At 42.7% G+C, this 24,225-nt stretch overlaps 1 protein-coding gene across 2 annotated transcripts in view; it reads right to left on the reverse strand.

Annotated features, from left to right (window-relative positions):
• Window positions 1-24,225, reverse strand: part of NOX4 (NADPH oxidase 4) — a 154,574-nt gene that overhangs the window by 98,122 nt on the left and 32,227 nt on the right. For both annotated transcript variants that reach the window (XM_073318104.1, XM_073318024.1), the window contains exons 9-11: window positions 18,495-18,714; window positions 14,857-15,021; window positions 14,641-14,703 (exon numbers count right to left, since the gene is read on the reverse strand). In XM_073318104.1, the coding sequence (XP_073174205.1) occupies window positions 14,641-14,703; window positions 14,857-15,021; window positions 18,495-18,714 (448 nt within the window). The remainder of the gene's footprint in view (window positions 1-14,640; window positions 14,704-14,856; window positions 15,022-18,494; window positions 18,715-24,225) is intronic.

Below are 24,225 nucleotides of genomic sequence, written 5' to 3' on the forward strand. Positions count from 1 at the left end.
AGAGTTCTTTCACTTTCCATTCCCTTGTCCTCTTTCTGACTCAAAACACCTGTAACCCAACTAGTGAAGGAAAACACCCTACAATAAAGCCACAAAAGGTGCCTAGATTCTACATTTTAAGGCCAGAAGGGACCAGTATGATCATAGACTCATAGGACTGGAAGGAACCTCAAGAAGTCTTCTAGTCCAGTCCCCTGCACGCAAAACAGGACTTAGTATCATCATCTTAGAATCATAGAATATCAGGGTTGGAAGGGACCCCAGAAGGTCATCTAGTCCAACCCCCTGCTCGAAGCAGGACCAATTCCCAGTTAAATCATCCCAGCCAGGGCTTTGTCAAGCCTGGCCTTAAAAACCTCTAAGGAAGGAGATTCTACCACCTCCCTAGGTAACGCATTCCAGTGTTTCACCACCTTCTTAGTGAAAATTTTTTTCCTAATATCCAATCTAAACCTCCCCCACTGCAACTTGAGACCATTACTCCTCGTTCTGTCATCTGCTACCATTGAGAACAGTCTAGAGCCATCCTCTTTGGAACCCCCTTTCAGGTCGTTGAAAGCAGCTATCAAATCCCCCCTCATTCTTCTCTTCTGCAGGCTAAACAATCCCAGCTCCCTCAGCCTCTCCTCATAACTCATGTGTTCCAGACCCCTAATCATTTTTGTTGCCCTTCGCTGGACTCTCTCCAATTTATCCACATCCTTCTTGAAGTGTGGGGCCCAAAACTGGACACAGTACTCCAGATGAGGCCTCACCAATGTCGAATAGAGGGGAATGATCACGTCCCTCGATCTGCTCGCTATGCCCCTACTTATACATCCCAAAATGCCATTGGCCTTCTTGGCAACAAGGGCACACTGCTGACTCATATCCAGCTTCTCGTCCACTGTCACCCCTAGGTCCTTTTCCGCAGAACTGCTGCCTAGCCATTCGGTCCCTAATCTGTAGCTGTGCATTGGGTTCTTCCGTCCTAAGTGCAGGACCCTGCACTTATCCTTATTGAACCTCATCAGATTTCTTTTGGCCCAATCCTCCAATTTGTCTAGGTCCTTCTGTATCCTATCCCTCCCCTCCAGCGTATCTACCACTCCTCCCAGTTTAGTATCATCCGCAAATTTGCTGAGAGTGCAATCCACACCATCCTCCAGATCATTTATGAAGATATTGAACAAAACCGGCCCTAGGACCGACCCTTGGGGCACTCCACTTGATCCCGGCTGCCAACTAGACATGGAGCTTACCTTCTTCTTACCTTCTGTATAACACAGGTCGCAGAACCTCACTCCATGATACCTGCATCAAGTTCATATCTTCTGTTTCGCTTTTAAAAAGATATCCAATCTTGATTTAAGACTTTAAATAATGGAGACTTCACTACATCCTTGTGTAATTCTTTCACTGACACATCACCTGCACTGTTAAAAATCTGCACCTTATTTTTAGCCTGAATTTATCCAACTTTTTGTTTCTTTGTTTTCTCTGAAGGCAAATGCCAATGTACAACAGTGGTAGATGTCTTGGAAATGTCAATAGGCCAACACTTTCCAGACACCCAGAGACCAATCTTCAGAGGCGCTAAGTATCCAAAACTCCAACAAAGGTCAAAGAGTGCTTAGCATCTCTGATTTTGGGTGACTTGATCTTTGCCACCCTAGGCTGAGACATCTAGCGGATGATTTTCAGAAGCTACTTTGGGAAATTTTGACCATATTCAATAAATAATAAATAACATTATCTTAGCTTTTGTGGTAAGTAAAGGATGAACAGCCTAAGCTCCACAAAGTTTTATTGCTACAGATTTACCACTAAGATATACTTCTAGTGTCCAGATCAGTGTTTCTCAACCTTATTCAAGGTTAAACATTTTAGCAACCCTTTTCCCCTTACATGTACTATAAAAGTAAGAGTACAAGAAGTATCACTTATCATATAATTTATCTGTGTGTTTCAAGAGGTTGGCAAATAATACTTGACCTTGAAGGGTAAAGATGTGTGGGGAATGAGGGAGCGAGATTTTCTTTGCTTTAGATTGTAATAAAATTTTTAACAACCTCCACCCGCCCAATTGTATTTTATGACAAAAACCCTCTAGTTCCGAAACACTGGTTAAAACTATGTTTGGCACTTAAATGAATTTGGGCCCAGCTCTCCTGTTCCAGTCCAGATGCACCCTAGTTTGGTGTAATGAGGAAGGCAGAGCTGCCCCTGTGAGTTTTATGAGACAACCCAAAATGAAGAGGTGATCCGGAATCCAGAAGGGCTGGGGCTGTGTGAGTATTTCTAGAGAAGTAGAAAGAGCTCAAAAGAAGAGCAGAATTGGGCTGAGAGATTCAAGAAAGGAATGCCTCTGAAAGACGCAGCGTGGGAGTTCGCTGGCTGAGCAGAGGAGCCAGATTAGACTGGCGAAAGCAGAAGGCAGGGATGCAGTCAGGGGGTCACCTACACACTTCCCTAGGGCAGAGAACCATAGCCAGAGAGGGCTGGAGAGGACTGAAAGCTGAGAGAAGCAGAGGGAGATGCCTGCTGACTGTCTGAACGGAAGAGCTGAAGCCAGAGAGCCAGAGAAAGCTGAAGACTGGTGAATGAGGAAGGGATGAGCCTGCTGATGTCTCCAGGTGACAGCTAGAACAAAACAGAGGAGTAAAATAGGGTGGAAAAACACCCCAGCTAGAGGACTGGGGTGAGGCATGATGAAACATGCAGGAGCTGTACCTGAGTGGTAAGAAACGCTGGAGGTGTAGTCAAGAGATGGATTGTGGTGAGAGTCGCTGAAGCTGAACTGGTGTATTGATGGACTGTCAGGACTTGAAAAATTGAATGTACTGTTTGAATGATGCTGGGGAATTCTGATTCTGTTGAAATAAAATAAACCCCATGAAGAGCTATTTATATTCAGACAGCTTGTGTGGAGTTACTGGGGACTCTGGAAGAGGGAAACTGAGGCAGGAGCTGCTTTCAGGGACACCTTGAGGACACAAGGGGGTGCCCTGGAAGCAGCCACCCTGTCGCACACTGGCATGGATAAGGAGGGTGAGCAGTATGCCAAAAGCATCTTCCTATGCATGCAATTTTGCCCCTGCACAGGGGTCACGCACAACAGCAGCCCCTGAGCACAAGAACTATCTACTAGTTCTTCCAAAGGGGGCAGGAAGAATACCACAGTGATGGGAGCAATATCAGACACCAAATAGAACAGAAGGGGGCAGGAGGATGGCTGGCTCTGCTCATAGCGGTGCACCGAGTAGGATTCCCCTGGGAGCTCCTTTTGGGGTTCCACCACTCCACACTGCCTCCAACACCAGCCACTGCCTGGCAGAGACCAGCAGATCCACAATCAGCTGTGTAACTGGACCCTTTCCATGCCTTTCAGCCACGTTAAAAAAGTTTGTAGCAACCAGACGTGGAACTGGTTAGAAACACCCAATGAAGAGAGAAATGCAACCACAAATTTGACTAAAAATTTGAAGAGAAACTCTCAGAAGGTCAAAAGAAGTGAATTGTGGACCTATGGAGTGGTGTCTCAGGACACGATACCATTATGGAACCAGAATTAAAATATTTATGGACTATTGCACTACCAAGCAAACTGAAACAAATGATTTTGCTAGGCTCTCTCCCCTCCAGACCTTCCATCCCCGCTACTCCAAGTGCACGGCTTACCAATACTTCTAAACGGCAGTTGATAGAGGAACCTACTCAATTCAACGCTGCCAAGAGGAGCAGTCAGAATGACCATGTCTCCTCCCAACCTTGGAGGTGTCATAGTCAGGTGTGAAACTGTCCTTGCACAATGAAACACTGAAAGTAGCAAAGACAAAGTGAAATCAGAGTTCAATGCATAACATACAGTCATTTTTTTCCAGATTATGAACCAGAGTGTGGCTGGTCAATGCGTGGATGTCCACGGAGGCAGAGGAGGAGAGTGTAACGAACTGCCCACACGCAGAATCTGGTACAAGCACAGTCTCTGCACTTTGAGTGTAGAGACTACTTCGTGCTGACACCTGCTGGAGCACAAGCCATCCCAATAGAGGCCGGTCACAGAGTTTAAGCACAGAAGGGTCTACAACATTGTCTAGTCTGACCTCCTGTATATCACAGGCCGCTAACACCGTCCAGTACCCGTACACCAAACTCAGGTCCATGGCAGTTCTGTGAAGTCCATGATGCCTCTTGCTGAAGGGTGATGCAGGGGGTAGTCTTCTCTTTTACCCCATGTGGTAGTGAGATGGTGGAGGAACTCTGGCTGGGGTGAAGCAGCTTTGTACCACCCCAACACGGAGCATCAATTAATTGCCATTATCTGGCCCTATCTTCCTAAGCTGACCAAAATATGGAAGAGTTTTATTCCAGTTAAAAAACACCTCTTCCCAACTTCATTAGCTAGCCATTTCTTCGGCTCTCCTTTATCCTGCAAGGCTCAGAAGTCTGGATCCTAAAAGGTGGCTGGGCTCCTAATTTTCACTGAAATCAGCCTGAATACCTGTGAAGATAGGGGCCAAAATGTTGTAGCCTGAGCATACGTATTTAGAACGCCCAAACATGCAAACAATTTTGTCTTGCAAAGGTCCATCCAGCCAGGGTGGACCTTTGGTATGACCCAGTATGGCAATTCTTATGTTCTTGGCAAAGCAGGAGCTAACAGCAAAAGAAAATCTCAGTGACTATGTAGCAAACCCTAAAAGATCTCAGCTCTTGTAGCTGTTATAGGTGGATATTTGTAAGTATCTGAAGTATAAGTCTACGTGTGTAAAGTTTTTTGTTTAGATAAACTTGATGCGTAAAACAAAAATCTAAAAGCAAATGGATGTAAGGCAGCACACAATGAGCAAGAGAAAGGTTCATCTACATTATTTTTGTTGCACTTAAATTCTTTTCCACACAGCTGTTTGATTTTCTATTTGTATGAAAAGCAGACAAGCCCCTGGGACTTGCATAAGTTTGCCAGCAATATACTTCACAATATCTGCATCTCCCTGAGTGTTCTGTAGATCATCTCATAAAGCCAAGTTTACCATATGCAAAAGAATTAAGAACTTAATAAAGCTCATTAAAAACATATCACTTTTAGATTTGTTTTTTTCTTGTATTAATCTGCTAGCATTAGGCCACTTCCTGAGGTTCTTACCTATTTTTACAAGGACAAATTTCTAACAACTTAAAAATATTAGGTATCTCGGTTTCCTGTTGTACATCATTTCTTTCTTGAGTTTACCGTACAGTACATAGGCATCTCCAACATTTCCCAGTTTTGTTCTTTGCATAGTACTACATTACTTGCTTGAAGACACTGAGAGTCAAACTTCACTGGGGGGACTGTTAAAATTCCACTGAAGTCAATGGCAGACTTCCCATTAACTTCAATGAATGTTGGATCAGGCCTCCAATAAGACAATAACGCAATCCACGGCTTTGTAAAATAAAAACCTTCCTCGCTAAAGCAAAAGGAAGCATTTGCTTCCACATTCTTGTTTACATTTGTTTAAATAACGTTCACATTTTCATTTGTTCAGATCACTCTAACAAGGTGTCAGGCACATACTTGACAGCTTCATAACACTAGTCCTCAACCCACACATGCCTAAGTTAAATTTGTCAGGCTTTTTAAAGCCTTAGGTCAACTGAACTTACATATTTCTGAGTCAAAGTGGGAAGTAAAAAAAAAAAATAATAAGGAAAGATCAGAGTTCAGAGGAGAAGCCCATGAGGATGGAAAATGCATAAATAAATAATAGCCTGGAGACACCTAGAAGCAATATTAAAATTTTTCATGTACACGAGTACACTATTTCAGGTAATTCTCTCTCTCGGCTTCATTAACTATCACTTCTTTATAGAATTTTATATTTTGAGAATGTCTAATCAAACAAGATTTGGTAACTGCCTCTGCTCATTCCTTTATACATGTTTGGATTTTGTGCTGACATTTTGAGTATCTCTATACAAAAACATGCCTTATTACCCATGGAAACAAGCCTACAAACCCTGGTACATGCAGCGAGCTATGGATTGGATCTATCCACCATTGTACATGAATAAAGAACTCAAGTTTAAATGAGTCCCTCAATTTTTCTGTTCAGACAGAAACTGTCATTCTAAAAAGGCAAGGTCTAAAGGTTTTTAACTGCAAATACTACCACAGTGATTTGCTTCACATTAATACATTGGTTTTCAACCTTTTTTTCATATGTGGACCCCTAAAAATTTTCAAATGGAGGTGCAGACCCCTTTGGAAATCTTAGACATAGTTGGTCCGCAGACCGCAGGTTGAAAACCACTGTTCTAGGGTAATGACAACCTTTTGTGTACCATTTAAACATAGTCTGCAGACCCGCAACGGTCCACAGACCACTGGTTGAAAATCACTGTGTTAATACATAAATACTGGGTTTTGGCGAATGCAACGCAACAAAGGCACTCCAAAGGCACTCCACACAAAAATGCTATTCACAAAAAGTGAACAGGCTAGCATTACAATGTTATTCACAGAAAGAGAAGAGGCTAGAGTCACTCTGACCTGGGTAGGTTGGACTAAAGAAGTCTTAACAGTGAGCCTTCATAACTTAACAGCGTGTGGATTTTTAATGTTAGCTACAGGTGAGTGTTGGAGGATTTATGGTGGGTGGCACATGCTTCAACTAATGCTAACAACAGAAGGTTGGTATGACACTACACCCAATATCCATCATAGTAATATTATTATGATACGATCATGGCATAATTATGATGCATTTTGTACAAGATGGGATATGTAAGGTGTCACTGGAAAAGTTATGATTTGCTAACTATGATTATCCCATTTGTATGCATGTATCATTTTTGTATCCGACGTTATAAATATTGACTATGGATCTGTATTTCAAATGGGCTTACTGTGGGAAACACCCACAGCCAGTCTTTCAGGTACAACAATGAAGAAGCCAGACAGTGCTAACGGCTCATCGACAAAGAAAATGGGCTGTGCATTAGCTTAGCTTTCCTGTAAACATTTCGGCCAGCTTGTAAATAATGGCTGCCATGACTCTGCAAGGACATGTGACCAGACCACATGACTCTGACCTCCATTTTGGGTACCTGTATTTTTTCACAAACTGGTCTGGGAACCAAATTTGAAACAAAGGGTTCCCGCCATATGGAAAAGCTATATAAGGCAGGGAGTGACATCATCTCTTGTTCTTCACTCCCCCACAACTCAACACGTGAGAGAAGCGCTGAAAGAAAAGAACTTGGAACCAGGGTGGAGAGCCCAAGCTGCAAAAGCAAGTGCAGCTTGTGCCTTGAGAATCTGCAAACCTACTTGTATCAGCAGCCAGGGTGAGAAATTCCTAATTCATATCCTCTCTTTCTAGTATTTTAGGCTTAGTTTGCAGTTTTGTTTATTTACTGGGTAATCTGCTTTGATCCGTTTGCTATCACTTTATAATCACTTAAAATCTATCCTTTTGTAGTTAATAAACTTGGTTTTGCTTTATCTAAATCAGTGTACTTTGAGTGAAGTGTTTGGGGAAAACTCTCAGCTTGGTTAACACAAGTTTGTTGCATATTCCTCTCCACATTGAGGGAGGGGCGAACTGGATAATAAATTCATATTGGTCCGAGTTTTGACCAAGGCAGGGCAGTACAGCTCTGGGGTCCTAGGCTGGGAAGCTAGAGGTATCTTGGCTGTAGCCTCTCTATTGTTGGTTCATGCAGTGGCTGGTCAGCCTGCATGTAACTGCAGCTGGGTGTGTCCCTGCCTGTGCGAATGCTGGTGGGAGTGTAGGACTGGGAGTGGTCTATAGCTTGTCACAGCAGCACAGTGAGAGAGGCTGCTGTGGGTCAGGCTGGTGGGCCAGAGGGAACAGTGGAACCCCGGTTCCAGGTGGCACCCCGCGGGGAACCCGTCACAGTTGGTTTACGAGGAAATGATGGAGAAAGGATGAAATCTCCATGCGTGAAGTCACAGACAGATGATGATTGATCTATGTGCACTAGAGGTACTTGGGCCTCAGATAATTGTTCCTCTCTCACTGAGGAACTTGAAAATAGTGGGCTAAGATTTACTGTGGTCTCCACAAATGCTGCAAATGGCAGTACAGAGCTCTACAGCCAAAAGAGATCTGATGTCACAGTACCTCAGTGCCATTGGATTTCAGTGCCTCAAAGAAAGGAGATTTCTTCTGTGTCTCCTCTGATATTTCAGCCATGTTAAGATTGGAACTTGTTCAATGGAGCTAAGCATGCTCTAGAAAGGACTGAGACAAAATAGCTCCCTCTGCTTTCTCTGAGAATGGCACAATGAAACTGTGATGCTGGGGAAGAAGGGGTGGTGAGTAAAATTCTGCAATGCCAACAGTAGTCCTGCCTTCTCACTGTCAGATGAAGTACCAAAGCCCATACCTGTGAACTGGCCTGGCCTCAAACTGAATGGAGCCTTCATCTGAAACGCAATGCCAAAGGGACAGTCTCCAGCAGACGCCAGGTACTGGTTCGGACAGTAAAGCAGGGTAACAGAAATACCTCAACATTACCAGGAGATGTGTAAAGCCAGGGAGCAGAATCAGCTCTAGCTCAGAGGGATCTGTGCTTGCATAGTTTTCAGTATCTTAAAAAAAAGCCAAGAATAAAAATCTTCCCTTTTCTGCCTTTCGCCCCCCTTCCATTATGACCCAAAGCAAAACAGAGGGACACAGTGTGGTGTGAGCAAGTTAAAGAAAAGAAGTGAGGGCTTATTGAACGTACCCCTTCTTGCTAAAGGAATCAAGTTACGGCTCCACCTGTTCCAATTAAACGATGTTCTGCAAGCTAGAGAGCAGCAGAATGAGCAGCTTGAATAACCTTAATGAAGAAAAGAATTATGGTCTTGCCATTTAAACACTGGACAGAGACGCGAGAGGCCAGGGTTCAGTTCCCAACGCTGCCACAGATTCCCTGGGTGACCTAGAGCAAGTCACTCAATATCACTACAACTCAGATCCCCATCTGTAAAGTCGTTCCCTTGGTCTGTCTTCTCTAAGTAGATTACAAGCTTTTGGGGGCAGGGATTGTCCCTTACTATGCATATGTACGGCACATGGCATAGTTGGGTCCCAATCTCAGTTGGGACTTCTAGGGGCTACAATAATAAGTGTCGATATACTATTATGCTGAAGTGTTGAACTACTGAAATCTTTCTAGTATAAAATTTAGGAAATCCTTGTTGGACACTAAAGAGGACAGCCCTCTGGCTCCCAATCTCTTTCAATTTAGAACGGAATCACCAATTTCAGTGTCAGCTATACTTTACTGGCATAAAACAGAAGATAATGAAGCCACTTTACGTGATAATTCAGCTTCGCCATAATGCCTAGATACCGTGGTGATGGGCATATCGGAAATTGATTAAGATCATCATAAAAGGCACCCAATGGACAAGTCTCTAAAACCACCACCACAACAGGCAATTATATAACAGCCTTGTTGGCAGTCTCAGTAGCAAAACCAAGGACTGAATGGGCCATGGAATCTCTCCCATCAGAGGTGGTGCTTCCGGGCTACACGTAAGGCACATTGGCATGACGTTTTTGAAAAGCTTGCTAAATTTCTGTATGTGCTAGAACAGAGGATGTCAGTTTGCAAGGTCATGAATCCAGGACTAAAGTCACACCAAAACAACTGAAAGGAATAGCCCCTCTTTGTGAAATACAGTGTTGAATTCTAATTAGAGATGGGAGCACCACTAAAAGGCAAAGGGGATCCGAGCATCCCTACATTTCTGGAAAGTTCTGCCCTGCTCCAAACCTCGTGGCTGGCTCACACCTCTATAATAGTCTGAATCAAAACCTCAGATCTGAACCACTCCAACCTTTAGCTCAGATCCACAACTGAAATTTGGTTATCAGTGACTGATCCTGGTGCAGGATAAAGGCTTAACACAGTCAACATCCGTGTGAAGACATGTCGAAAAGATGCACATTCTTTTAGTCCTGTAAAATAAGCTACATCGCACCTCCACAAGAAAGTCAACATAATTAAATTAGCACAGCTACCCCATACAATGTACTTAATGATATTTAGGGTAGATGCAAGTTTATCTATTAGCCAAGCTACATATTTATAGCTTGTAAAAGATTGTGGCTTGCTTTGATTCCTTAGTGGGTTTAACTGAGACCACATGAAAGGACCCTGTAACTTCTACAGCTCTTTACATTTGCAAAATGTAAAGTCGTATGCTCCAAGGCATAGAGCCAAGCACGATGTGCCAACACAAGAAGTGATGCCAACGTATTACATAAAAAGCTACTTCTCTTCTAATATTGCAATGAATATTTTAAATGAGAATCCCTCTTCTGAAGTCATTCATCAGTAAAAAGGAAACATGTGCAACCATAAATTACTAGGATTGTGGTTTCATGCTGCTAGCAAATAATCATCTTTGTGGTTAAGCATCTATAAAATGAGGAAATTCAGTACCCATGAGTGGAAGATCTAGAACTGAGACTGAAAGAAACAGAAGACAAAGATTTCTACAAAACTTTCCATATAAACTGTTGGCCTTGATTCTCCTCTCACTCGCGTAGTTAATATCAGGAGCAACTTTGCTGACAACAGTGGAGTTGAACCATTTTAAAACTGGTGTAAATGAGAGGATCAGCCCCATAAATGTGTACATATTTTTTGGAAGGGGGAAAGAAAGGGAAGGAGAATTTTGATCTGATGATACCAAAAAGAGTGAAAGCAATGCTTTGGAAATCCGAACTGAACTTTTACAGGACCAGCACTACGGTGTTTGAAACAAACATAACTGTTGATGTTTGCTATTACTGAAGAGCCTTAAGAGATGGCTCCAGGCATTAAGCATTAAACTGCATGACAGAATACATAAATTCCACCCTCCCACTCACAGAGAAACTGCTGAGCAATTAACACGTGTAGAGAGATGTTCTGGAGACTGCAGGCATGATTTCCAGACGGGACTACTGATTTTGGGTGCCTCAGTTCTGAGGTTCCCAACTTCCGACACCTTAAATGGGCCTGATTTTCATAGTATTCTGAGCATCAGCCCTCTGAAAATCAGGTCCCTTTAAGGAATTTCAAATCGGGCACCCAAAAATGGAGGCATCCAAAAATCACTAGCCCCTTCTGAAAATCCTGGCCAAAGATATATATTTACCCAGAAATATAGGACTCACGAGATTAATCTGCGTAACACAGAGAGAGGAACATCTCGTATCCTAATTAAAAGTGATATACAATTTAAAAAAAAAAATCCTTGCCAACAAAAAAAGTAAAATGCCTTGAACATTCTTGTTAACTTGTTCGGCAAGCCCCCTATTAAAGTGCATAATGAGCCTGTCGCCCTAACCCAAAGCCCCTCCAAGCCAGTGGAAAGATTCTCATTGATCTGAATGAGCTCTGGACAAGGCCCTGTGGGAGTTCAGAAGCAATGGCACAGAGGCTGCAATAAAAGAAAGATTCCATGTTTATTTTATCTTACTCCACTGGGGTTTTGTTGTGAAAAGTGATAGGAAATACTCATCTAAAGTAAGGAAATTGGGCACACAGGGGTCCAAGTAGAAGAATTTTTGAATACCACACCAACCAGCACTTTGGGAGTGACTGTTCGATGCTCTGAAAGGGACCTAGGAAAATAAATATTCTTAAATCTGCTTAATAGAGAGCATATTGACAAAAGTTGTACAAAGATAGCAGAGAGCCAGTGGGGAGGGTGATGTACCCTATTCAAGAATGGTGCAACTTCTATTCTATTGTGAGCTACCTGAGAGCTCCCAAAATAATTTGCTGAGCTGGCCAGCAGGATTCCTCCAGGGGACTGCAGAAGCTGTGCTTCCTCTTCCTCACCCCTCTGGAAACTTGAAATTTTGAGCGAGACAAAATGAAAGCATGGATAAAAATAAATGGAATTTTCATATTAGAAAAGAAAAATGTGTTTTCAAGTAGCAAAATGTTTCAGTCATTGGGGCAGGCTGGAGGAGGATCAATGACTGCATGGATCCAGTGATTTCACCAGGCTGCACAAGTGGCACTGAAGCCTTTGACTGCTGATCCAGCTTAGAGGGTAAAATAGCAGCCACAGTAGGAGTAGGCAGGAGAGCAGCTCTGAGCCCTAGGTAGTGATATGGACTTTGCCTTGCCAAATCCACATACAAGTTTCATGCCTTACCCCTTCCAAGGGGGGGGGGGGGCGACTATTAAATTGCACAAATTACTCCACCTCTTTACAAAATGCCACCTCATTTACCTCACTTGGCTGGGATCTGGTGTACACTCTGGCTGCAATGGAGACAGGTGGGAGTTTTGCCAGAGGCTTCAATGGGAGTAGGTATTGGGCTTCCACCCCAGCCTTATTACTGGGCATTAATCCAAGCAGCAACATATTAAACCTTTTTTTTTTTTTAAGAGGGACCAATAAAGATGCAAAGCCCTCCTTCTGTGCCCATACTCCCCTTCCCTCCAGCCTTTGTCTATTGGCATTGCTTGCTGGATTATGTCCATTGTAAGCTCCCAGATCTATCACTTTTACTTGTCTATTAAGCACCATGCACATTATAAAATAACAAGAAGAGATCATTATTATTATTTATTATTATTTATGTAAAAGAATAAGAAAAGTTGACAAAACTCACACTGAAATCATTAATGCTTGCTACCTACGAGTAGGTCAGACAGCAGCAGGGGGGAAAAATTACTGAGTAAAGATATTGCCTACGTACCCTTAAGCCTCGTCCTATGTCTAGCATTATATTGCAGTGAAAAAAGCTTTCTAAGCAAAGAAGAAGCCCAAGGCACAACAATGACCTAGAAAGACATCTGGAAACTACTGTCCCCTGCCAAAGCTGGACAGAGAAGACTATTATAAGTCTAGATGTTTCAAGTCCTTATTATGCAATAAACCACCCAGTAATAGCATCTACTGCAGTGTAATTAAAGTGCTACTGAAATACATTTGGGGCAATAAAAATCAGAGCTAATGTCAAAACAGCAATTTAATACGAAGGAATATTTAAAGCAGTATATACTATGTTATATAAGAACATAAGAACGTCTATACTGGGTCAAACCAATGGTCCATCTAGTCCAGTATCCTGTCTTCTGACAGGGGCCAGTGCCAGATGATTCCAAGGGAATGAACCGAACAGGGCAATTGTCAAGTGATCCATCCTCTCTCGTCCAGTCCCAGCATCTGGTAGTCACAGGCTTAGGGACTCCTAGCACATGGGGTTGCATCCCTGACCATCCTGGCTAATAGACATTGATGGACCTATCCTATAGGCTGTTAACATCTCATAGAGGATGGTTCTAGACTATTCTCAGTGGTAGAAGAGGACAGGACAAGGAGTAATGGTCTCAAGTTGCAGTGGGGGAGGTTTAGGTTGGATATTAGGAAAAACTTTTTCACTAGGAGGGTGGTGAAACACTGGAATGCGTTACCTAGGGAGGTGGTAGAATTTCCTTCCTTAGAAGTTTTTAAGGTCAGGCTTGACAAAGCCCTGGCTGGGATGATTTAATTGGGGATTGGTCCTGCTTTGAGCAGGGAGTTGGACTAGATGACCTCCTGAGGTCCCTTCCAACCCTGATATTCTATGATTCTATGATTCTGCTACAGATCTAAACTAATCTATCAACTAGATATTTGTACTCAGCTGAAAATACATAACCCTGTATTTGAATATAAATGAATTATTTATATTGACTGAGAAACCATATCTGTCTCACCCAGTCTTGAGATTTGCTTCTTGCAATGGGTGTCATCACTGTAACAGACTTTTTCAAATAGTGGGCCAGATCGTCAACTAGTGCAATCAACTTGATGTAAATGAACTTGTCAATTTACACCACTGAGCCCACTTCTGCAGTCTTTCCTTTGGCAAAGTTCCCAGAGGAGTCAATTCAAAGATTTGCCAGAGTAAAATCTGCAGGATCTGGTCAAGTGTCCTTAATTATAATGGTCAATTCCATGCTAGCTGCTAGCAGCGGTTGTTATTTTGGAACCTGACATCACACTTGCCATTTGTCCAATCTGTCAACTTCAATACAGGGAGAACTATCAAAAGATATTTTCTATTTAATATTTAAATTAAATGGGTCTGATTCTGGTCTTTTCACACTTACAATGGGGTAAATCAGTCATAATAAGACAACAAAATAGGCCCATACTCTCCAACTGTACCATCTCACTGGTCCTACATCACTGGTAAACTTCACAACAAATCACCAACATAGCAGAAGACTGAAAAGGAACTTACTTATGGACTAAACTAAAAGAAGCTGACGCAATGTCTTTGTTTAAGTTTATTTCACCAAACAGACAAAATAAAAGTTTTTGCCTAATTCCACATAAAGATTTTCAGTGCTGTTTTGTTTATATTTGAATGAGCAAAATAGAAAGGATTTTTATTAATTATTATTATTATTATTTCCCACTAATGGAAGTTAGAAAACAAGTTCCTATGATCATTTTCTCAACAGTAGACAAAATTAAATACACAAAGTGCTGAGAGACATAACAATCACTTTATATTCACCGGTAACCTCTGAAATGAACCGTAAGCTCTTATTCAAGGAATTTTCACTGCAAATGAGAGAGAACACTCCCTCACCAAAAATAAATAAATGGGAAACTACTTCAAATGCATAACTCAAAGTAAATGGATTTCTTACCATTGTGAGCGTAAATGGATGGCTTTCTAATGCTGACACTCTTGGACAGTGCAGAATAATGTACTGAAATAAATCACCCAGAGAAAAACGAATGGTAAAAAAGCTACGTTCAAAACATTCGGTTATGGCTGCTACTAACAATACCCCAAAGTTAAAAGCATCCCTCAACCCTTGCATAAGAGAAGCTGGAGTTTTATGTGCTGTGAGTCAACTCACCTGACCAGGCCTTGCTTTAAAGTTTTCTTTCCTCATTCGTAGTTCAAGGACATTAGAGGGATGGCTTATCACTGAAGTTATCGTGGCCGGTTTGTAACTGCGGATATAGCGATAGAGCCTTTCTGCACAATATAAGCACAAAGGTCCAGAAATCCAAAGCCAAGTCTGCAGAAGAAAAGCAAAAATATTACTCCAAGGAATGTTTTTCCTTTTTCATTTCAAAATAATATGACTCCTTATACAGCCTAGTTCTACCATCCTTATGGTGACTAATGTCTTAGGCTATGTCTACATTCATGGCTGCATCTGAAATACAGGCACTACACATGTAGCCACAGGCTGCAGTGAAATGCCGGCTGTGTCCACACGTCAAAATGTGGGGATTCGACTAGATGACCCTCGCGTTTAACCTTATGGTTCTGTGATTCTCCATGTCACAGTGAAAGGCTCCAGAGGCAGTAGGACACTACACTGCTAAAAATAGCAGGGTAGTCACGGGAGGCACTGCGTGGACGTGTACAGAGCCGTGCAGAGTATATACCCTGGTGGTTCAGGCAGGTAGGGCACTCTACACTATGCTACTGGCCTAAGCCGTATCTCACCATGCTAGCTGAGCATGCAATGTCTGTACTCTTACATGCCGCCATAAATGTAGACACAGCTTTAGAATCATAGACTCATAGAATATCAGGGTTGGAAGGGACCTCAGGAAGTCATCTAGTCCAACCTCCTGCTCAAAGCAGAACCAGTCCCCATCTAAATCATCCCAGCCTGTGCTTTGTCAAGCCTGACCTTAAAAACTTCTAAGGAAGGAGATTCCACCACCTCCCTAGGTAACGCATTCCACTGCTTCACCACCCTCCTAGTGAAAAAGTTTTTCCTAATATCCAACCTAAATCTCCCCCACTGCAACTTGAGACCAGTACTCCTTGTTCTGTCATCTGCTACCACTGAGAACAGTCTCGATCCATCCTCTTTGGAACCCCCTTTCAGGTGGTTGAAAGCAGCTATCAAATCCCCCCTCATTCTTCTCTTCCGCAGATTAAATAATCCTGGTTCCCACAGCCTCTCCTCATAAGTCATGTGCTTCAACCCCCTAATCATTTTTGTTGCCCTCCACTGGATGTTTTCCCGTTTTTCCACATCCTTCTTGTAGTGTGGGGCCCAAAACTGGACACAGTACTCCAGATGAGGCCTCACCAATGCTGAATAGAGGGGAATGATCACGTCCCTCGATCTGCTGGCAATGCTCCTACTTATACAGCCCAAAATGACACTAGCCTTCTTGGCAACAAGGGCACACTGTTGACTCATATCCAGCTTCTTGTCCACGGTAACCCCTAGGTCCTTTTCTGCAGAACTGCTGAATAGCCACTCAGTCCCTAGTCTGTAGCGGTGCATTGGATTCTTCTGTCCTAAACTCAGGACTCTGCACTTGCCCTTGTTGAACCTCATCAGATTTCTTTTGGCCCATTCCTCTAATTTGTCTAGGTCCCTCTGTATCCTATCCCTACCCTCCAGTGTATCTACCTCTCCTCCCAGTTTATTGTCATCTGCAAACTTGCTGAGGGTGCAATGCACACCATCCTCCAGATCATTAATGAAGACATTGAACAAAACCGGCCCCAGGACCGACCCTTGGGGCACTCCACTTGATACCGGCTGCCAACTAGACATGGAACCATTGAACACTACCCGTTACTTTGCAAGTAGTCCCAATGGACGAGGAGGAGGTGACTGCCCTAATCACAAGGCTACAGAATCATTCTAAATCTTTCTCTGGCCCAATTAATAGTGAATTATTCAGTTATTTAATTAAAGTGGAACAACTTCAACATGCCTCCTCAAATGACTAAGGTGAAGGGCAGATGGGACAGGCAGCTGAGGAGCTTTTGGGTAATATTTGGCCCAATACTGAACTGGATATTTTGTGTGTTGCTCTGTGCTCCTAGAGTTTCAGCTCTTCAGGGGACAGGGACCATGTAGACCACTGTGTTTGTACAGATCCTAGAATGAAGCCCTGTTTCTGATTGGTGGATTGGGACATACATATATCATAATTAAATCATCTTGAGTCTATTGATCTTTTCTAAAATTCCATTTCTCTTTTCACATTTTTCTAGAATAAACTCTGCCTCCTCCTTCCTTTTTTAACATTCTCATTGAATTTGATACTAATGAAAATAGGCTTTCGGCGGGTGTAGATAGCCATCTGTAGTGGTGGTCAAGATGAAAGTTATGTTTATATTGTATTGCTCACTGTGGAATCTGTGTGCATGATGCTAATACATTTGTCTATAGCATCTGTACTATTGGTATCCACTCAGACCTCAATTCAGGAAAGCATCACTATGCAGGAAAGCACTAAAGCCTGTACTTAACTTTAAGTGTAAATAGCTCAATCTATTTTGTTTATCCTAGAGAACGTTAATATGTGACTTTATCACAGTCTTTATATAACTATGTGTGCTGAGGATTTCTGATAGTACAGAGCTCTGTAATCTAGCAGCCAAAGACATAACAAGATCCAGTGTTTGGAAGCTGAAGGTAGATAAATTCTGACTAGAAATAAAGTAGAAATTTTAACAGGTGGTAATTCATCACTGAAACATATTACCTAGTGATGTGATGGATTCTCTGTCACTTGAAGTCTTTAAATCAAGATTGGCTGTCTTTCTAAAATAGATACTCTCTATTTCCACATCAGCATGTTCCATAGCCCAGCAGTTAGAGCACTTAAGAGGTGGTAGATCCCCGTTCAGATCCCTCCTCCTCATCAGGCAGAGGGGAGCTTGAACCACGGGTTTCTCACATCCCAGGTGAATACCCTTACCATTAGATTAAAAGTTATAAAGGAAGTTCTCCTTCCCTTTCTCACCCCAGCTGTTTTGTGTGAACTTGCCTGAGCGGCCTGCTCCAGTAGGTAGCTTTTGGGCTCACCCATTGAACTGGGCCTGGCACACAACATAGGTGTTTGTCTGCCTGTCTTCTCTGGTTGTGAATTGCTCTGGGGCTTAGGCAGGAGATAGGCACCCAGACATCTAGAGGGAGCCAGCAGTACGCATGCCCAGAGGCAGAAACACAGGTGCTGAGGGAACGTTTACTGCAAAAAAACTTAGCCACTGAGTGAATTTAGGCAGCTGCGGTGTTCAGCAGGAGTTTTGTGGATCGCAGTAGAGCACAAACTGAGACTTAGGTGCCTACATCTTGGGTTTAGATAGCTAAATAATTTTGTGAATCTCACCCTCACAGTCTAAATAGACAAAGGGTGGGAGATAGGAAGCATTCTTAGCCCTATTTTACAGATGGGATTTGGCCACGGGGAGATTAAGTGATTTGCCCAAGGTCACACAGTGTGTGCCTACACAGTCTGCAGCAGCCAGCCTCCCAGCCTGGTTCGACAGACATGGGCTAGCGAGGGCTCACGATGCTGCCCTAAAAATAGCTGTGTAGACATTGTGGCTCTGGCTAGAACTCGGGCTGTAAAAGCTGGGGGGGTGGGGTGGGCTGATGCCTGATAAGGTTTTAATATTTTCCATTATTAAAACTTCTGGTCCAGAGAAGTAATAATTAGTGGTCGTGGCTGACTGAAAGACTTGGCATTGCCTGTAAAACCTGAAATATCGGATCATACAGACCTCTGGGAAGTGCGACTGGAACTTGGGTTCCTCAGCGCAAATTCTCACAAAATTATTTTGTACAAATGGTTCCAGTTCTGCTGGGAAAGGCTCAGGAGCGTATTCAGGAAAAGGTTCTTCAAAAGTGCCTGGCACTGGAATATCCTCTCGGAGAGTTGTGTTAGGATGAAAGCAGCCAGGAGGGTGTTCCTCTAGGTTAGTCTGGTATTTAAGCACTCCTCTACAGGAAACAAACAAACAAAAAAGACACTGAAACAGCAATCAAAATCAACCGACTTCTCTCAATTTGTAGAGGATTTTATAGGCCATCACAAAGCTGATCAAAGGCTGATATTCCACAAGCATTTTAACTTTGTTTTACCTCCAGGAGTTTGAATTAGCTTGACACGTTCCAACAATAGATCCCTTTGTCACTAAAGTGGAGGTTCTGCAACCCATCTGGCACTCCTGATACTACTTGAGGGTAGGAGAAATTGTGCGGGCCTCGGAGAGAAATTAAATAATTGCATTTGCAATTCAATCACACAAAGCTATTTTCAGCCACACTCTGTGTGTTATACAAGCCCTCGTTTTAATGCAATCTTAAACACAAGTGGCCTAACAATATTGCAGAATTATAAACTGCAGGGAGCACTCCTATCATTCAGTGTATTTCATGTTTGTGCATGACAGCATCATACACGAGCTACATCCCACTTCTGAAAACCCACCTGTCAAATGAAAAAAGTCATTATGATGGGGTGTTCACCCCAGACTGGCCCTGATGGAGTTAAGGAGGCTCCAGATGGGGCCAATTAATTTTCATAGTTGCACCTGAAGGGAGGCCGAGGGATTTATAAATACTAATTGCTGGTAATGCCCAGCTGGGGGAGAAGCTGGGTAAAGAATATAAAGAGATGAAGTCTTTAGTAGCAGGAGGCCACAAGGAGAGAGTCTGTAGTCACTCTCTGAGAACAGAGAGGTGGGGAGGAGGAGGAAACCCAGGGGGGAGAATAAGCCCTGGGATCCTGGCCCTGGAAGCAGGATCAACTCCAGAGGAGTTGTGGGAAAATAAAGTCTGAGAAGCCTGGGTAGGAAGAAGCCCAGGGAAACAATAAGAAAAGGGGGGGGGGAGCCTGAGTTCCCCTACCAGTCACTCGGAAAGGGCACAGCACTGTTGGTGGTGCCACCCAGACATCTGGTCTGGTGAGACTTTGATATCCTGGAAGGGGGGACTATATAGTGATTTACCCAGAGGGCCAAATCGCAAAGAGGGAGCACTGTGAATTATGGGAAGAGAGACCATCGCAGCCATGGATTGACTATTGGCAGGGGCTGCCATTTGGGAAGAAAGCCACTATGACATGCCTGGCCAGGAAGAGGAGCTCTTGCGTTGAGTGAACCCCAATACAGTGCTCCATCAAATGTGTAGTACAGAGAGAGAGCCTGGAGCACTGGGCCTGGTGCAGGGCCTTAGGCCTGAACCAGCGGCTGTGAACCAAAGTCAGGCCATGTATTAAAGCAGATGCTCACACATTCACTGTTGGGTACATAAACTTGGCAAAGTTGCTGCTAGCGTACAAGGTACTAGATATACACGCAAATATATTTCAGAAGGTTAGTACAGACACACCACAATCTAGTACAAGATAAGATGGTTTAACAGAATAATAGGGAAGTTTTTCTGAAATATAAAGAACTGGGTACAAGGGGAGGTAACAAACAGATGTCATGAAACATGTAAGGCAATATGTAACTTGTTAATCCCAGTTGTTTGTCTCAGTCTGTAAATGTTGAGGTACCTTGCCTTAGCCCTTTGTGAGGCCAAGGGGACAGCAGAGACTCCCGCGGATGACTGAACTGCTCCTTGCTGCAGGGCACTCATGTGTTAATGTATTTGTCCAAGTTGTGCGAGTCACTAGGATTGTGCCTTGAGGGCAATAAATCTGGCTGAGTGCCTTTGTCACCGAACCGTGCCTGTGGTCTTTCTCTCTGAGTAACATCGAGGTTTGCTGGCTGAGCAAGCGGTGCTCTCTGCTAGTGCTGATAACACTGGAGCTCCAAGGACAGAAGCACTGAGCAGATGTAACAACTTAGCAGCTTTGACAGCGTTGCCGCAGCAATGACATTCCACACTTCTACAAAAAGCCAGGATCCAACCTTACAGATGATACGTCTGGAGCTGTACATGTTTCTCAGGTGAGAGTTACATCGATATTAACACGAACGTGCATGGGATTTTACAGACACAGCTGGAGAACAGAAAGAGGAAAAATACCAAAAGAAAACTAGGATTCCTCCAGACACTATATGAATCATTAAGAAGGTAATGAGATAAGTAATATACCCCCTTGTTCTTCTGAAGCCTTCCTTTGCCACTCAAAGAATTTGGGCTTGAATTATATCAAAATTATGGCCTGGGATGGTAGAAATATAAATGGCTAAATTATACCTTTTAAGAGGCACGGCTTTGCTGGGGAGAGGAGGAGGTTTCTGGCCTGTGCAGCAATGGCTGGGCGAAACGTCTGTAGCATTATACCTCCTGAGTGCTGGGTACAATGTGGTGAGCAACGCTCCTAGTTCCACCTTTGAAACATGTAATCGATGCCCCACCCGCACACCAGCCATCCTGGCGCTATTTGGCTCGCAGGAGTGGAGGAAAGCATGGTGGTGGCAGCAACCTTCCCAACCCAACCTTGCCCTCCTGACAGGATACATGCTGCCAACATGGTCCAATGGTTAGGGCACAAACTGGGGACTTGGGAGACCAGGATTCAGTTCCCTGCTTCACTACAGACTTCTTATGCGACCTTAACCAAGTCATTAGATCCTACTGCCTCAGTTCCCCCATCTGTTACATGGGGATAATGACACTGCTCTACCTCACAGGGTGTTGCGAGGATAAATTAAAGATAGTGAGGCGCTCAGATACACTTGTAATTGGTGCACATAGAAGCACTTCAGACAGATAAGATAGCAGCATTAGCTCCTCACCCCACCAGAGCGTTGGAAACCCAACTATGGCTTCCCCCTGCATGCTTAGATATCCTGGTAATGGGCTAGACAGATGAGATACGTTTCGGATACTCTGTCACCTCTAACACAGAGGATACCCAAAGTGGGATAGTAATATTAAAACACACTTTTAATATTTGTCCATTACAAATTGTCACACACAAGCCCTTTAATGGTTGCACTTCACTTTGCCATGCATGAACTCATCTACCACTTGGCACAAGGTAATCGAATCATTTACAAGGCCCCATGATAGAGTGTCTCTAGGCATTATTTCTAATTAAACAAAACATTGCAAAACCAAAAAATAACATGGGTTAACTAGATCTTTCGGGCTATCAGTGTTTCAGGATTGCAAGATGAGCGAGTGAGAATTTTCTGATGGTTCACATGACAAATTTCTGGTTTTACGATTTCTACAAGTTAACTAATAATTATGGGAGCTGAAAGTGAATTCACTGATTGAAGCCTACTAATCATGGTTGGCAACATTCTGTACAACAGGTGCCATTGCCAGGATGGCATCTTTAGTGTTATGCTATGAGTTCAGAAGCTCATAAGGTGAACTGCAATTCCACTACACTGACTCCTCCACCTATTCAATGTTATTCTCTCATTAATAACAACAATAAAAATACCTCGCTCCTATATAGTGCCTTTCATCCATAGATCTCAAAGCACTTTACAAAAGAGGTCAGTATCATTATACCTATTTTACTGATGGGGAAACTGAGGCAGATGAAGTGACTTGCTCAAGGTCTCAGAGCAGGACAATAGGAGAGCTGAGCATAAAACCCAGTTCTCCTGAGTCCCACCTAAGTGCTGTAGCCACTTGTCCACTCTGCTTCTCTTGACAGCATGCTGTACTTTGCTGTGAAATACATTCCAAAGGTTGGAAGACCCACCCGTAAAATTAGACTGGAAAAAACACTAGACAATATCCTCAGGGAAGATTTGCAAGGAAAGGGGCTAGAATTTCCTCAGAAAAACATAGTAAACCTTTTCCCATTGTTAACTTCTGTGATTTTTGTGGGAATCTACAAAAAGAACAGAACCAGTGATATTTTTCTACCTTCTACTCAATCTTTGTATTGAACTTTTGTTTTTATTGTCATTAATATTGGACCAAAAGTAAATAGGCATAGCTCCATTGACAACAACTGAGAATCTGGCCAGTGTCATTATTATTATTTATGGTCGTGGTAAAGTCGCCCTCAGAAAGATCAGAGCCCTATTGACCTTGGCACTGTACAAACACATCATAAAATAGCTACAGCGCTGATGAGCTTAAAACTAAAGCTGGTTGAAATGTGTCTGTCAGAAGATGCCCTTTTTCCAATTTGTAAAAAATTGTTGACATTTGTTTAACTTTTTTTGTTTTTTCTCAAAAGATTTCATGCCTTTATTTTTTTTCAATTCTTAATCATTCCTAAAATGTTTTCAATAATCAAAAAATTATGTTTATCAAAAACAGCGCTGTTCCGTAAATACAAATCTTATTTACCAAAAAACCCAGTCTTGGGTAAACCAAAATCAAAATTGTTAACTATTCTGATAACATTTGAAATAAAAATTTTGAACAAAAGAAATTGAAAAGGAACCAAAAAAAATTTTTTTAATGGTTGGTTTCAAGTATTTCAAAAAGACAACAAATTTGAAAATTTTCATTAAACTAATTTTGGTTATTTTGACTAGCTCTACTTATAATCTAAACAGACAAGACAGACAAAAAGGTGGGATGAAAAGGAAAAATTCAGTAAGATGGCGAACTAAGGCACAGACAGATTACCAGATTTCCCTCAGAGGACCCAGGATAGCTGCAGCAGAGCTGGGAATTGAACCCAAAATCCTGTGTCTCCTTAGGAAGAAGGCTACTCTTCCTCTCATAGACTACTCTTCAAACTTCTCTATACAGAAATGTAGCGCACAGCAAGCTGGGATGTAAATCTACTGCACACCAGCCTGCCACCCACTAAATGGCCATGGGGACCCTGTTGCAGCGCACTAAAAGTTCTGTAGTGCACATCAAAATGCACTTCGGAACATCTAGTGCTCGGCAGCAGGGTTTACATGGCCACTCAGTGTGTAGCAGGCTGCTGTGCTGTAAAATTACATCCCAGCATGCTACACACTTAATCTCTGTACAGACAAATCCTTCCGCCCCCCTACCCTTGAAAAGTATATATGTATACATATATTATATATAATTTGGCCACCTCTCATGTCATGTCAGGTTTATAAAAACTCTGTTTTGATAATAGCGTTTTTGCTTTCATGCAGCGTAGCCCCAGTTTTCACTGAAAATGGAATCTTAAACAATCAAGCTACAATACATCCAAAACCGCATTATATAAATGAAAGACTAACCCTGTTCTTTGAACATTATACTTTTTGACACACGTTGTGTCCAATACACAAGATATTATCGACTAAAAGTGACACACAATCATAAAACATTGTCCAAAGGCACCGATTCTTTGATAAACTATAGAAGCTATTACCATAGCTACAGCCACTGAGAAAGCTATGCGCTCCTTGATAAATTCAGTACCATCACATTAGTCACTTCTATCCCCTCCTCCCATCTCCGATAAAGAATATATTTAAAACACAGGAAAATAAAACTTACAGACATGTCCCAGTTTTCAGATCATCAGCCAGTATTTAATAAAGTATTTGCCGTGAAGACACCATTCCAGCAAAGCACTTAAGCACGTGCTTAACTTTAATACATTAA

Source organism: Lepidochelys kempii, chromosome 1, assembly GCF_965140285.1.
Source record: "Lepidochelys kempii isolate rLepKem1 chromosome 1, rLepKem1.hap1, whole genome shotgun sequence".
Classification (NCBI taxonomy): Eukaryota; Metazoa; Chordata; order Testudines; family Cheloniidae; genus Lepidochelys; species Lepidochelys kempii.